The sequence below is a fragment of the Panthera leo genome, chromosome D1 (genome assembly GCF_018350215.1).
Source record: "Panthera leo isolate Ple1 chromosome D1, P.leo_Ple1_pat1.1, whole genome shotgun sequence".
Taxonomy (NCBI): Eukaryota; Metazoa; Chordata; class Mammalia; order Carnivora; family Felidae; genus Panthera; species Panthera leo.
Window position 1 is genome coordinate 802,353 of NC_056688.1, and position 13,302 is coordinate 815,654.

Genomic DNA, 13,302 nt, shown 5'->3' on the forward strand with positions numbered 1-13,302 from the left:
TGATAGCCCTTTGGGATTTCCCTTGTATGTAACTGTCTTCTTTTCTCTTGCTGGTTTTAAAATTCTCTGACTCTACTTTTTGCCATTTTAATTACTATGTGTCTTGGTGTGGACCTCCTTGGGTTGGTTTTGTTGGGGGCTCTCTTTGCCTCCCGGATCTGGATTTGTTTTTCCTTTCCCAGCTTCGGGAAATTTTCAGCTACTATATTCTTCAAACAAATTTTCCATCCCCTTTTCTTTCTCTTCTCCTCCTGAGATCCCTATAATGCAAATGTTACTATGCTTGATGGTGTCACTGAGTTCCCTGAGTCTATTTTCATTTATTATTATTTTTCCTTCTCTCTGTCTCTTGTTCACTTTCACTGCTTTCCATTCCTCTGTCCTTCAGGCTGCTGATTCATTCTTCTGCTTCCTCTACTATTCCTTCCATCCAGTGTGTTTTTAATTTCATTTATTCAGTTCTTCATGGATTGGCTCTTTTTTGTTTTCTATCTCTTTGTTAAGGGTCTTATCAAAGTCTTCCACTCTTTGCTTGAGTCTCATGAGTATCTTTATGACCATTACTTTAAATTATCTATCAGAAAAATTACTTATCTCTGTTTTGCTTAGCTCTGGTACTGTGAATTTTTCCTGCTCTTCCACTTAGAACATATTCCTCTGTCTCCTCATCTTGTCTGTGTGTCTGTTTCTGTGTGTTAGGAAAGTCAGCTCCATCTCCTGCTCTTGAAAGTAGTGTCCTTATGAAGGAGAGAACTTTCCATGTCCTGCCGTGCTGTCCCCTGTTCCCCAGAACCTGGCCCTTCAGGGGCATGTCCTGTATGTGATGTGCACCCTCCTGTGGTGGCTGAGCTCCCTCTGCCTTAAGTCCAGTCGTCCGCACAGGGTGTCTTTGCCTGTTGTGGGCAGGGTTTTGTCCCTGGGCTGTTTGTGGGCCAGTCTGGGGCCACCTTGGGTTTGAGTTGAGTCAGAGCAGGGGTTTGCCAGAGATGCAGTAGCACCGGCCTTGTGCTTGTTGCTCCCTGAGAAGTTTGTTGGTGAGCAGGGCCTGCCGTCAGACCAGATGTCTGCCCCCCCCCCCCCACTACCGCAGCCAGTTGGGACCCGTGTGTGTGGTTGTCTTCCCCTCCCCCTGGGGCAGGACTCATTTTGGAGTGGCACTGGCCCTTGTCGGGGCTGCTTGCGCCCCTCCAGGCTTGCAGCCCCGGTTTGGATGAGCTCTGGACCCCAGGGGAACACGGAGGCAGGGCAGGCAGTATTAGCAAGGTTTGCATTAGTGCTGTGTAGAAGGGGACCTGTAGCTGCCAGGACAGAGGCAGGCCGGGCTGCGGGGACTGGATCCCTAGCAGCACACAGGGCAGGACACGGGGTTAGGAAGGTTTGCGGAGTCTGCTGAGGGAGGAGACCTAGAATCAAGGCCTGGCTGGCAGAGCTGTGAGCAAGTCAGGTAGTGAATGTAGGCCCTGTGCTGGTCCCCTCAGGTGGCCATGTGTTTTGCTGGGGGCATGGGGAGGGGGAAGCAGTGGACTCCTGGAGGGAATCACTCCCTCCCCCCTGGAGGGATACTGGGAATGATCCCTGCCCCTCAGCACTTGCCCTGAGATGACTAAACACATCTCCATCCTGTGTGCCCAAGGTGTTTTTCAAATTGCTACCTGTGCTGTCTCTTTAAGGGTGCAGACTCCGTTTCCTCCCACCTTCCCAACTCTCTGAGCCCACTGATTGTAAGAACTCATAAAATTCGGCCCCCTCTGGTTTTCAAAGTCAAACAGTATAGGGAGTCATCTTGCCCATGCAGGGTCCCAATGCATCTCTGTTTCTCTCCCATGAGTCTCTCCCTCCCAGGGGCGCCTCAGGGTTCCATTTAGCTCCTGACGGCACCTCTGCCTCTCCTGCCCTCTTCCTTGTGGCTGATTCTCAACGTTCAACTGTGGAGACAATTCTGCCAGCCTTAAGGTCATTTTCTGGGTTATTGATGCTGATGTGGGTGTTCTCTAGTTGTATCCAGGGGACTAGCAAGGTGAGCTTGGGGTCATCCTGCTCTGCCACCTTCCCCAGAAGTCTCAGAAAATAGAAGTTAACTTACCTGATTTTTTAGAATTGAATATCCACAGATTTTTCAGTGATGTATGTTAAAAAAAATTTTTTTAATGTTTGTTTATTTTTGAAAGAGGGAGAGAGAGAGAGAGAGAGTACAAGCTGGGGAGGGGCAGAGAGAGAGGGAGACACAGAAAGTGAATTAGGCTCCAGTCTACGAGCTGTCAGCACAGAGCCTGACGCGGGGCTCAAACCCATGAACCGAACCGTGAGATTGTGACCTGAGCCAAAGTCGGAGGCCCAACTAACTGAGCCACCCAGGCACCCCTGTACATTTTTTATTTTATTTTATTTTTTTTAATTTTTTTTAACGTTTATTTATTTTTGAGACAGAGAGAGACAGAGCACGAACGGGGGAGGGTCAGAGAGAGAGGGAGACACAGAATCTGAAACAGGCTCCAGGCTCTGAGCAGTCAGCACAGAGCCCGACGCGGGGCTCGAACTCACATACCGCGAGATCATGACCTGAGCCGAAGTCGGACGCTTAACCGACTGAGCCACCCAGGCGCCCCTACATTTTTTAAAAGTACATTGATCTATATACAATTTGTAGAAGGCATAAGAAAGTTATTAATAAAGCAGAGGATGGAGTTAAGATTTAAATCATCTTTTCTTTTTTTCTTTTTTTTCCAGGAATCTACATCTTATTTTTATTTCTTACTTCAACAACAAACAGAAAATTTAAGCAAGGTATATTTTATAACACTAATAAAGGATAGAAAGTTTTAAAAATTAATGTCATAAAAGAAGTATAGGACCTTAACAGGGAACATCAAAAAATTTTAAGGGAAAACACTTAAGACCCAATACATAGAAAAACAATCCTTAATTACTTTCTTTAGTGTCATTTATCTGTTCCTCTATCTCCTTCATTTCCTGGAACTGGAATTTACATCTTAAGCCTTGGTAGATTCAAGTTAAATATTTTTAGCTAGTTTACATCGCAGGTGATATTATCTACTTTATATTTAATCACAGCAGGAAACATTTCTGGTTATCTCAGCATGAGTGAGGCTAAGAATAACCACTGAATTAGGGTGATTGACTTGATTGGAATGGTCTTCAGATTACTATTACTTATCATTGATAATAAAATTTTTTATGGTCATTATAACATTTATAACAAAAGTAAAGAATCTAACAACAGTTCCCTTTTCCCATTGACATTGTAATCTATTTCTTTTGCTAATACAAATATACTTCAACTTCAATTGGACTTTTTCATATCATATATTTAATCAAATCATCTTTTCTAACTGAAGTGGTAAATCAGAGTAATAAAGTTCAGTTTGGCAAATATAACTATAAAGTCGTGGCAATTTTTACAGTTTTTCTTATTGTGAAATATATCTTAGAAGAGAAATGTATAAAAAAAAAGAAATATACAGTACAAAGTAAAGACTAATAATAAAAAAAAGAACTCTGTACCCACTACCCAGTTTTAGAAACAGAAACTTACTGGGGCTCCTGGGTGGCTCAGTTGGTTGAGTGTCTGACTTCGGCTCAGGTCATGATCTCACAGTTCGTGGGTTCAATACCCACGTCGGGCTCTGTGCTGACAGCTCAGAGCCTGGAGCCTGCTTCAAGTTCTGTGTCTTTCTCTCTCTTTCTCTGCCCCTCACCCACTCATGCTCTCTGTCTCCCTCTCAAAAATGAATAAACATTAAAAAAGAAAGAAAAAGAAACTTACTGGTATTGCTGAGATCTCGTATGCCCCTCCCCAGCTGTATCTCCTTCATCTATTACAGACTAGACCACTATATAGGATGGTGTTAATTGTTCCATGCTTTTTTTTTTTTAATGTTTGTTTATTTTTGAGAGAGACAGAGAGACAGAGTGCGAGGGGGGAAGGGGCAGAGAGAGGGGGAGGCACAGAATCTGAAGTGGGTTCCAGGCTCTGATCTGTCAGCAACAGAGCCCAATGCGGTGTTCGAACTCACGAATGGTGAGATCATGACCTGATGACCTGATGATGACTGGATGCTTAGCCAACTGAGCCACCCAAGTGCCCCTGTTCCATGCTTGTCTTTATCATTTTACTGCTTGTAAATTTATCTCAACATATTTTTTGCCTAGTTCTGTAATTTATGTAAATGAAGCCATTTCATCTGATTCTGTGATTTGCTATTTTCAGTTTTATTTTTTAGATCCATTATTATTAGTTTAGGTGTACTTCATTCATGTTCATTACTGTATTACATTTCATTATATGAATGCACAAAGGTTTTTCATTCTTCTGTCATTGGGCTTTGGGGTTGCTTCCAGTTTCTTGCTTGAATCAATAATGCTTCTGGGAGTAGTTAGGTATGCCTGCTGGTACACACATTGCTGGGTCATAGGGTTGTGTATTTTTAACTTAACTAGGTGCCAAATTATCTTCTGGAGCCATATATGCTCATCAAAACTGACAGTCAGACATGTTACTGTTTTCAGTCTTGTGGGTGAGAAATAATGTCTACTTAGAACAACTTGCATTGCCCTGGTTACGAATGAAGGGAACGCTGTCCTATGTTTGTGTACCGTCTGCCTTTCCTCTTCTGAGAGATATCTGCTCCTTGGGTTTTTCCTTAGTGATAGAGTTCTGCATATACTCCAGGATTCTGTGTCATTTTATGCATGATATCTATTTTCTGCCAGCTTGTGACACGTCCTTTCCTTCTTCTTGATGAATATAATTTCAGTTAAATGTGGTCTTTTCCTTTGTAGCTTCCCTGTATGTAGTTAATTAGTTTTTTTTTTACAGTTCCAAGAAAAATATCTCTGTCTTGACACTGTTTTTTTAAAAAGAAAAAAAGTCCCCACCCAAAAAGAGTTTGCTCTAGCTGTTAAAAATGTAATATAATTTTAGGAAATAATAAACAGATCTTTGGAAGTACTACTGCGCTCTATTTCATATATTGTCTGTATATTTCGGTGGCTATACAAACAAACCGGGGTGACCCCTCCGGAAGTAGGGGGTGGGTCTGAAGACCAATAAAAGAACACAAGTTTAAAAGACATTGTAGCTGTGTACAAATATTTGAAGGTGTATTACAGGAAAGAAAGAGAAAACCTAACTGAATGAAGGGTGAAAATTGCAAGGATACTTTCAGTTCGGTGTAAGGACAAGTTTGAGCTAAAACCACCAACAACGCAAGAGGTGGGGGCTCCCCTTCACTAAGCCATTCGAGCTTCGTCTACCTGTGAGTGAGATCTGAGTGAACGGTTGACCTGTTAATTTCTAAGATCTCTTCCAAAGCTGTCATTCTTTGGATATCTGCAGAATTTTTCCTTGTGTTTATACGTAAGAATACTATACATATTAAATATGTAATAATTAAAGCTTAGTAGCTTTGAGTTTTGGTGGTAAAACTAACGTCTAGAATTTTCATATGAGACTAGAAATTTGGCCAGAGATGCCAGTGCAAACTATATTTTTTTGCAAATATCCCAAGGTTCTCATCTGTCCCTGGGATCAATAATTTACAATCAATAAAACTGAACACCTACACAAAGAATAATAAAGCTCAAAAACAAATAATTATGCTACAAATCAACAAAGTACAAAAGTGTGGGCAGATCTTGACTCCAAAAGATTTACAAACAGGCTTGAAGGAAGAGAAGAATTCTTAACACTGCAGTCATGTGGCCAAGGAAATTTTCATTTCAAGTATTTTCATTTTATCTTATTTTATTTTCATTTTTATTTAAGAGAGAGTGAGCGCAGGCAAGGGAGAGGGGAGAGGAAAAGAGAGAGAATCCCAAGTAGGCTCCACGCTCAGTGTGGAGCCTGATGTGGGACTCAATCCCACGACTGTAAGATCATGACCTGAACCCATATCAAGAGTTGGATGCTTAACCCACTGAGCTACGCAGGCACCCCTCATTTAAAACATTTTTAAAACTCCTAAAAAAGATAGGGACTTTTCAAGATTTAGTGAAAGACACTTCCAAGCATAGAAAACAGTATAGAAACTCGTATTGATGCCCAGATGATCTCACTAAAAACTATAACATTTAGCATACCTAGCTTAGCATATTAGCATTTAGCTTAGCCATGTGGGTGGGAATAAAAATAATAACAGAAATTTTTAAACTATAGGATGTGACTTATTAGTGGATTATGAACTCATTGAGTTGTGATCAGAATTTTTTTAATGAAATATAATTTTAAAATCATAATGTTCTAGGATAGAAACTACCAGAGGGCATCATATATTATAAAGGTAACTATGTTTCATAGAACATCCTGGATCACAATGCAAAGTATCTTTCTGTGAGACACAGTCAAATCAGAATGAAAGTTGCTAGCATAGAAGGTAAGAGCTAGAATTTAGATTTTAGAGACTGCTTGGGGGTAAATTCCAGCTTTGCACTTTACTGACTTTGTGACCTTAGGAAAGCTACTTTTCCTTTCCTGTGCCTAATTTTTCTGTAAAAATAGTGATGATAATAGTGCCTACGGCCCTTAGAACAATGCCTGGGCAATTATAAATACTCAATTAATATTAGTCTGTTTCTTGGTTTGCCTGCCTCACATATGATGGAAGCCTACAAAAGTCTTTTTTAGACTCTCCCATTTTGTGAGGACTCATTCGGACGCTGTGAGATAGCAACAAATCCGCCTACCAGGGCACACATTACAGTTTAGTTACACTACAGGAAGTGAGGGAGCACTAATTAATGATACCAGTGCCAACCTGTCACATGGAGAACCTGTACTGTCCTTCCAGGAGAGCTTTGTTTTACTATATGCAGTATATGACCGTCTACAAACCGTGCAAACTGACAAGGGCACCAGTGTCAACTGTATGTTACCGTAGTAAAGTTGAACTTCTAATTTTTAGATTATAAATTTAAATTGGAATTTTAGGGGCACGTGAGAGCCTCAGTTAAGCATCCGACTTTGGCTCAGGTCAGGATTTCACAGCTCATGGGTTCAATGCCTACGCTGGGCTCTGTGCTGACAGCCCAGAGCCTGGAGCCTGCTTCAGATTCTGTGTCTCCCTCTCTCTCTGCCCCTGCCCTGCTCACACTCTGTCTCTTAAAATAAATAAGCATAATTAATTAATTAATTAATTAAACATTTAAAATAAATAAACATTTTCAAGATAAACATTTAAAATAAATAAACTAAAATTAAATAACATTTAAAATAAAAAATAAACATTAATTTAAAATAAATATTTTAAATAAATAAATAGAAATTCTAGTAGGTTCTTCCTACACAGCAGTGATCTGTTTTGCATATCCCCCTGGCATTCTAGCACCACACCTCAGAGGTCACTGGTCTAAGCCATAAACTCAGAAGCGGAGATTTTGTTTAATTCATTATTGTAATTGTGTCGTGCATGGTACATATAACAAGCTCAATAAGAGTTTTGATTTTTAAATATTTTTTTAATGTTTATTTATTTTTGGGAGATAGGCAGAGTGGGAGAGGGGCATAGAGAGAGGGAGACACAGAATCTGAAGCAGGCTCCAGGCTCTGAGCTGTCAGCACAGAGCCCGACGCGGGACTCGAACCCACAAAGCGCAGGATCGTGATCTGGGCCGGAGTAAGACACTCCACCAACTGAGCCACCCAGGTGCCCCTCAATAAGAGGTTTCTGACTGCATGTATGAAACTTGAGGTTTTCTGTGATGTTTGAAGGTAACTCAGACATTTGTGCATATATACTATGTACTCGTAAATTTTGACATTTTGCTGGCATTTGTTTTAAGATACTACTGTTTTAAGAAGAAAACGAATTGTTGAAAATAAGCAGAGACGTCTTTTAGAACAGAAAAGACAAAATTCTGGATCTGTGGGACAGAAGTACAATGAGCAAATGAATGTGAGTACAGAATTAGTAAAAATCTCAATTCTGTGGTGAAAAATTGCTTGGAAAACAATGTTCTCAAAGGACTGTGCTTTTGCTATAAACTGTGGACCACTACGTAAATATAAGTATAGCCAAAGTCATTATGAGACAGCCTGGGAATCTATTCTAGGAACTTACTGTACTAGACTTATTTGCTATACTCTAATTTGCCTATATGATCAATTCCTAATGAAGCTTTGAAACCAACTTTAACAAATCACCATTATTCTTTTTTTTTTAATTGTTTCTCTTTTTTTTTAGTGTTTGTTTATTATTGACAGAGAGAGAGAGAGACAGAGCGTGAGTAGGGGAGGGGCAGAGAGAGAGAGAGAGACAGAGTGTGAGTGGGGGAGGGGCAGAGAGAGAGGGAGACACAGAATCTGAAACAGGCTCCAGGCTCTGAGCTGTCAGCACAGAGCCCGACTCGGGGCTCGAACTCATGGACAGCAAGCTCATGACCTGAGCTGAAGTCAGACGCTCAGCTCAACCGACTGAGCCACCCAGGTGCCCCAACAAAACACCATTACTCTTTCATTTTGTTATTTATAGTCACCTCTGGATTACCAACATGTTTATTTACAACAAAGTTTTTAAATATACATTAAAAAAGAAAAGGAAGTTAGAGCCCTGGATAGAGGAAGTATGTATGTTAATCCTGAAGACTAATCTAGTTTCGTGTGCTTAAATATCCTCTTTGGATCTGAGCTTCCTGGAAGACATGGCAAAAGGAAAATAGGGTGAGGGAGGTGTACAGTTCTCAGGAATTACTGATAACGATGCTGTTGGGGGTTCAGTACATTAAGAGACACTTCCCACTGAGGCTTTTCTGTAGGGCATGTTGAGTTCATAACAGATCTATTCCTATAAACAGTCAACAATGAATGAATAAGGAGTTTCCTATGGCTGTTTGAGATAGAGATCTTCAGTAAAAGTCAAAAGGTTAATAACAGTAATTTTAAAATTAGTGGAGGTAATTCTGTGAGAGCAAAGTAAACAGAGGTCTAGAGGTCTTACTGATCCAAGGATTGAATTTAAAATATTAAAACATCTAGATGGGTGAGTAAATCGCATTTCACTTGGAATTTCTACTTTAAATACCACTTCTTTTGATTTTTTAATAGAACTGGAATAGATTGCCTTATGAAGAATTTATATCTGAGTTATGAGTTGAGGATTCTATTGTTTGTATATCATAAGAACTATTAATTTTTTATATGGATAAGATTTTTAATATGAAGAAAACCACGAAATATTCTTAATGGCAAGACAAAAGTCATGTAGTTGTATGTATCGTGTGAATAAAGCTGCCCCACTACCGACATATTCTTACTGCTTCATAACATAGTGCTCACTCACAGACATAACTTACTGATTACAAATACAATAATGCCTCCTAAGTCCTTCCTTTTTAACCTCCACTTTGTTCTCATCAAACATCTCAAAATCTGTCAAGTGAACAATTTTTTCTTTATTTTTATTAATATATTTTAAGTTCTAAAGCAATATGTACTTGTTTTAACCAAAAAACAAACCAAGTTTTAAGTGCTTGTGATTAGTGCCCTCTCCAAATTCTTTTTATTTTTCTGGGTCTTAGTCTGTCCCATGTGTTCTCCCTCTGCACCCGGTCTTACTGTTTTTAGAGTCTGTTTTTGCTTTTCTTTCCAGAAGCCTCACTCCCATCTTTACACACATCTTCCATTCACACGGCTGTTTAAACATCCTCCACAGTCTTAGCGTTAGAATAGGTGAATCAAAATCAAGTTTTGAAGTTTAACTTTCTCATCCCTTTTGTTTTGTTTTGATTTTTGTTTCTTTGTTTTGCTTTCTAACTAAGGATTCTACTACACAGGGGTTCAGTCACCCAGCAGTGCCCACCACACCCCCACAACCAGTCACCATGTACTGGGAAATGTGCTTTATCCAACTGGATCTGCCCAGCCCACCACTTCCACATGGAAAGCACCTGAAAGAGACCAGTGAAAGCTAGGAAAGGCAGAGATGCCACTTGGTGCCAGGACTGGGTCAGTCCAGTGAGCCTCCCATCTGCGGTGGAGGCCAGGCGAGGCCGCCCAGGCCATGAAAGGAGGGCTCTTGCGCAAACCTGCGCCAGCGGCTGTTTGGATCGGGCCGAGCACAGGCCCGGGGTGGGGAGTGGCAGCCAGGCCCTGTCCTGTGTGAGAGGCAGTCCCTGCCCACTGCGGGGCATTTTGGGGTCCTTCCGGGCCGGAGAGCCAAGCGGTGCACCAGCGGCCAGTGCTGTGAGAGCTCCTGCATGGCCGTTCCGAGCCGGACACCTGTCCCAGACATCAGTCACCTGCGGCCGCCCCGCCCTTGCAACGACAAACGGAGGTTAGAAGCCTCAAGGGAAATGTTTGCTGTTCCTTTAGGCAGCACCTTACTTCCCTCTTCCAAGCATCCACGACAACACAGCAACCTGAAATTTTTTCAAAATTGACATAAAATATATATTTTTTTAATATTCAGTTACCCTAGAAAGGACTTATTCCAGTAATTCTTGATTTCTGATTAAGAAAAAAAAAAAACCTACAGGTTACATGAGCAGTGATAACCAAAAACTTATAGAGTGAATATGGGTTTGTTTAATGTATAATAATGAATTTTTAATATGGAATTATGTTCTGATTTCATGTTATATTTTTATAGAATTTTGGACAAAGTGTCCAGCTAAGTTCAAGGGAGCCAAAACAAACAACAAGGGGTACTTCTGATGTTGAAGAAGGTATGTTTCGGTTTAAAATTTCTCTCTGAGCTTTGTTCCCCATGATTTCATATTTTGTTACGTGTATTTTCCTAAGTGCACACATACCTGAGCAGTGAACCACCATGTGGGGGCTGAGCCCCCCCTTGCCCTGCACATTCAGGCTGTTGCCAGGTTTTTTATTCTAAATAATAATGTATTGGATGGATGTGAGGACGATCTGGCTGCGACATCTGTCACCCCATCGATCACCAGGGTTGATTTGGCTGATCTGGCTGGCTAGGCGGGTGTCCTCTTCCTCCCTCACCGGTCCATGTGCGTCCCTTCCAAAGCTGAGCGCTCGGTCGAAGAGGACAACATTCCCCTATAGAGGAGGACCGTTCTTCCATCAAGGGTATACGATTAGCTGCGCTCCCCTGCTAGAACCTCCAAACTAGCTCTCAAGGTCCATTTGTAGGAAAACGTAGGGTAGTCTAGCTTCCAAGACTCCAGACACATCCACATGAGGCGCTGCAAGTGGCAGTTGCCTTTCTTTAAAAAAAAAAAGAAAGAATAATAATAGTAATTAATAATAATAATGATGATGTTGATGATGATGATGTATTGGACATCTTTCTACATGAAGCTTTTTCCTCACTTTTCAACCATTTCCATGAGATGGAGATTCCCAGAATTAAAATTACACTATTTGCCATGTCATTGACATCCAATAAATACTTGTTGAGTGAAACTCTGTATTACATGAATACTGGATCAGAGGGAATAAGCATTGTTATAGCTGTACATATATATCCCTAAAATACTTTCCTGAAAAACATCATTTAAAACTTTTCTGGGATGTGAACCAACTTGAGGTGCAGTTATTTCTATGATTTGCTTACATGATAGGCAAAGAAATTGTGTTTTATTGTTGATTTGTATTCCTTTTATTAATAACATGCTTCATTGTTTTGTATGTGTGTTAACTTGTGGTGATTTGGTCCTTTATACTCTTATTTCCTGTAGGTACCGGAGCTCAGGTATTTCCTTAGTGATTCCTGCAAATTCCTTAAATGTCAGGAGTTATTTTCTTCATATTAGTTGCAGATGTTTTTACTACTTTATTATTTGCATTTTATTCCACTTATATGTTTACATATAGAAGTCTTCCTTTGCATTTTTCACAACAGATGACAGCTAATTTCCTGCATACAAGTAAAGATTGGATACACTGTAATGAACAAAATATATAAAAGTCTTGCCCTTCAAAAATTTAAAGTCTATTAGGGAAGACTGGCCTTTAAATAAACATGTTTTAGTCTTTTCTTAGTGATTTTTCCATTACTTTTAAGATCAAAGAACCTTTCCCATACAGAAATTCAGAAGTGTTTATTTCTTTCTCCTCCAGATTGCTTTAGTGGTGTGATTCATTAAATTAAATTCTTTAATTTCCTTTGATTTTGTTTAAACATATGATGTAATAGAAAACTGCAAATTGATTCTTGTAAAAGCAACAAACTAATTTCTTGAGTTATCTCTCCCTTCTCTCAAGACTCTGATGCTTCTTTGATAAGTTAAGTTCTTCGATCTGATTGGGTCTTTTTTCTAAGCTGTCAGTTCAGTTCAGCTCATTAGCTCACTTTCTAACTTTTCCTTACTTTTCTTTTCTTTTACTCTTTTTTATCTTAATTGTTATTATAAAGACAATCTAGAAGTGCCTGGGTGGCTCAGTGAGTTAAGTGTAGGTCTCTTGGTTTCAGCTTAGGTCATGATCTCACAGTTCCTGAGTTTGAGTCCCATGTCGGTCTCTGCACTGACAGCTCGGAGCCTGCTTGGGATTCTCTCTCCCTGTCTCTCTGCCCTTACCCCTCCCAGGTGTGTTCCCTCTCTTTCTCTTTCTCACGCTCAAAAAAAAAAAAAAAAAAAAAAGACAATCTATTTCATCGTCTCTTTGTACTACCAATGAATAACAAAAACACAACACAGGAATAATCAATCTAAACATGCTGCATTTTTCCTTTAGCTCAGATAACGTTCCAGGAATGTTTATTGCCTCGCCATCACTTTGACTTTCTGTGTTTTAATTAGGGATGGGAACATGCTAGATACGAATAATCTTGATAAATAAAATGCGAAGTAACGGAAGATTTAGAGGGTTTCTTTTTGTGAAGTGAATACATACAAGCACATGTCCGTTAAGTAGGTGTAAGAGAAAATCCCAAAGAGAAAAAAGGATCGAAGAGTAATTAATGTAAAGTTTCTGTAGTTTCAGATAGTACTTCTGAGTTTTTGATGGCTGAAAACCTAGTGAAAGCTTCAGTGCCTGAGGATGAAATTCTCACTGTCATAAATAGCAAGCAGCTACAGAAACCAAATCTGACTTCAAATAAGACCCCGCCGTTCAACATCTGTGCACTGTCAGCTGATGAACAGAAGATCCTACAGTCCCTCAGTCGTCTCAATGAGAGGCTGTCCTGTAAGTGTGGAAGATCACCTTTTGTGAGAAATGTTACACTTCGTACTTAGATAATTGTAATTTAAAATTTATTTTAACTTAATAATTAAAAATAAGAATCCTCAAGATGGGTAGTCTCACAGAAAATCCTCCCTCCATAAAGTTGGGCCTCCCAAAGAGCTACACCCCACAGACACACACACATACACACA

At 40.1% G+C, this 13,302-nt stretch overlaps 1 protein-coding gene across 6 annotated transcripts in view; it reads left to right on the forward strand.

The window, feature by feature from the left end:
• CEP126 (centrosomal protein 126) overlaps positions 1-13,302 on the forward strand; it is a 104,303-nt gene that overhangs the window by 68,983 nt on the left and 22,018 nt on the right. For all 6 annotated transcript variants that reach the window (XR_006193386.1, XM_042903935.1, XM_042903934.1 and 3 more), the window contains 3 exons: positions 7,798-7,910; positions 10,602-10,677; positions 12,902-13,111. Coding sequence is in view for 5 of the 6 variants with exons in the window: in XM_042903935.1 (XP_042759869.1) it covers positions 7,798-7,910; positions 10,602-10,677; positions 12,902-13,111 (399 nt within the window). In the remaining variant the exon portion in view is untranslated. The remainder of the gene's footprint in view (positions 1-7,797; positions 7,911-10,601; positions 10,678-12,901; positions 13,112-13,302) is intronic.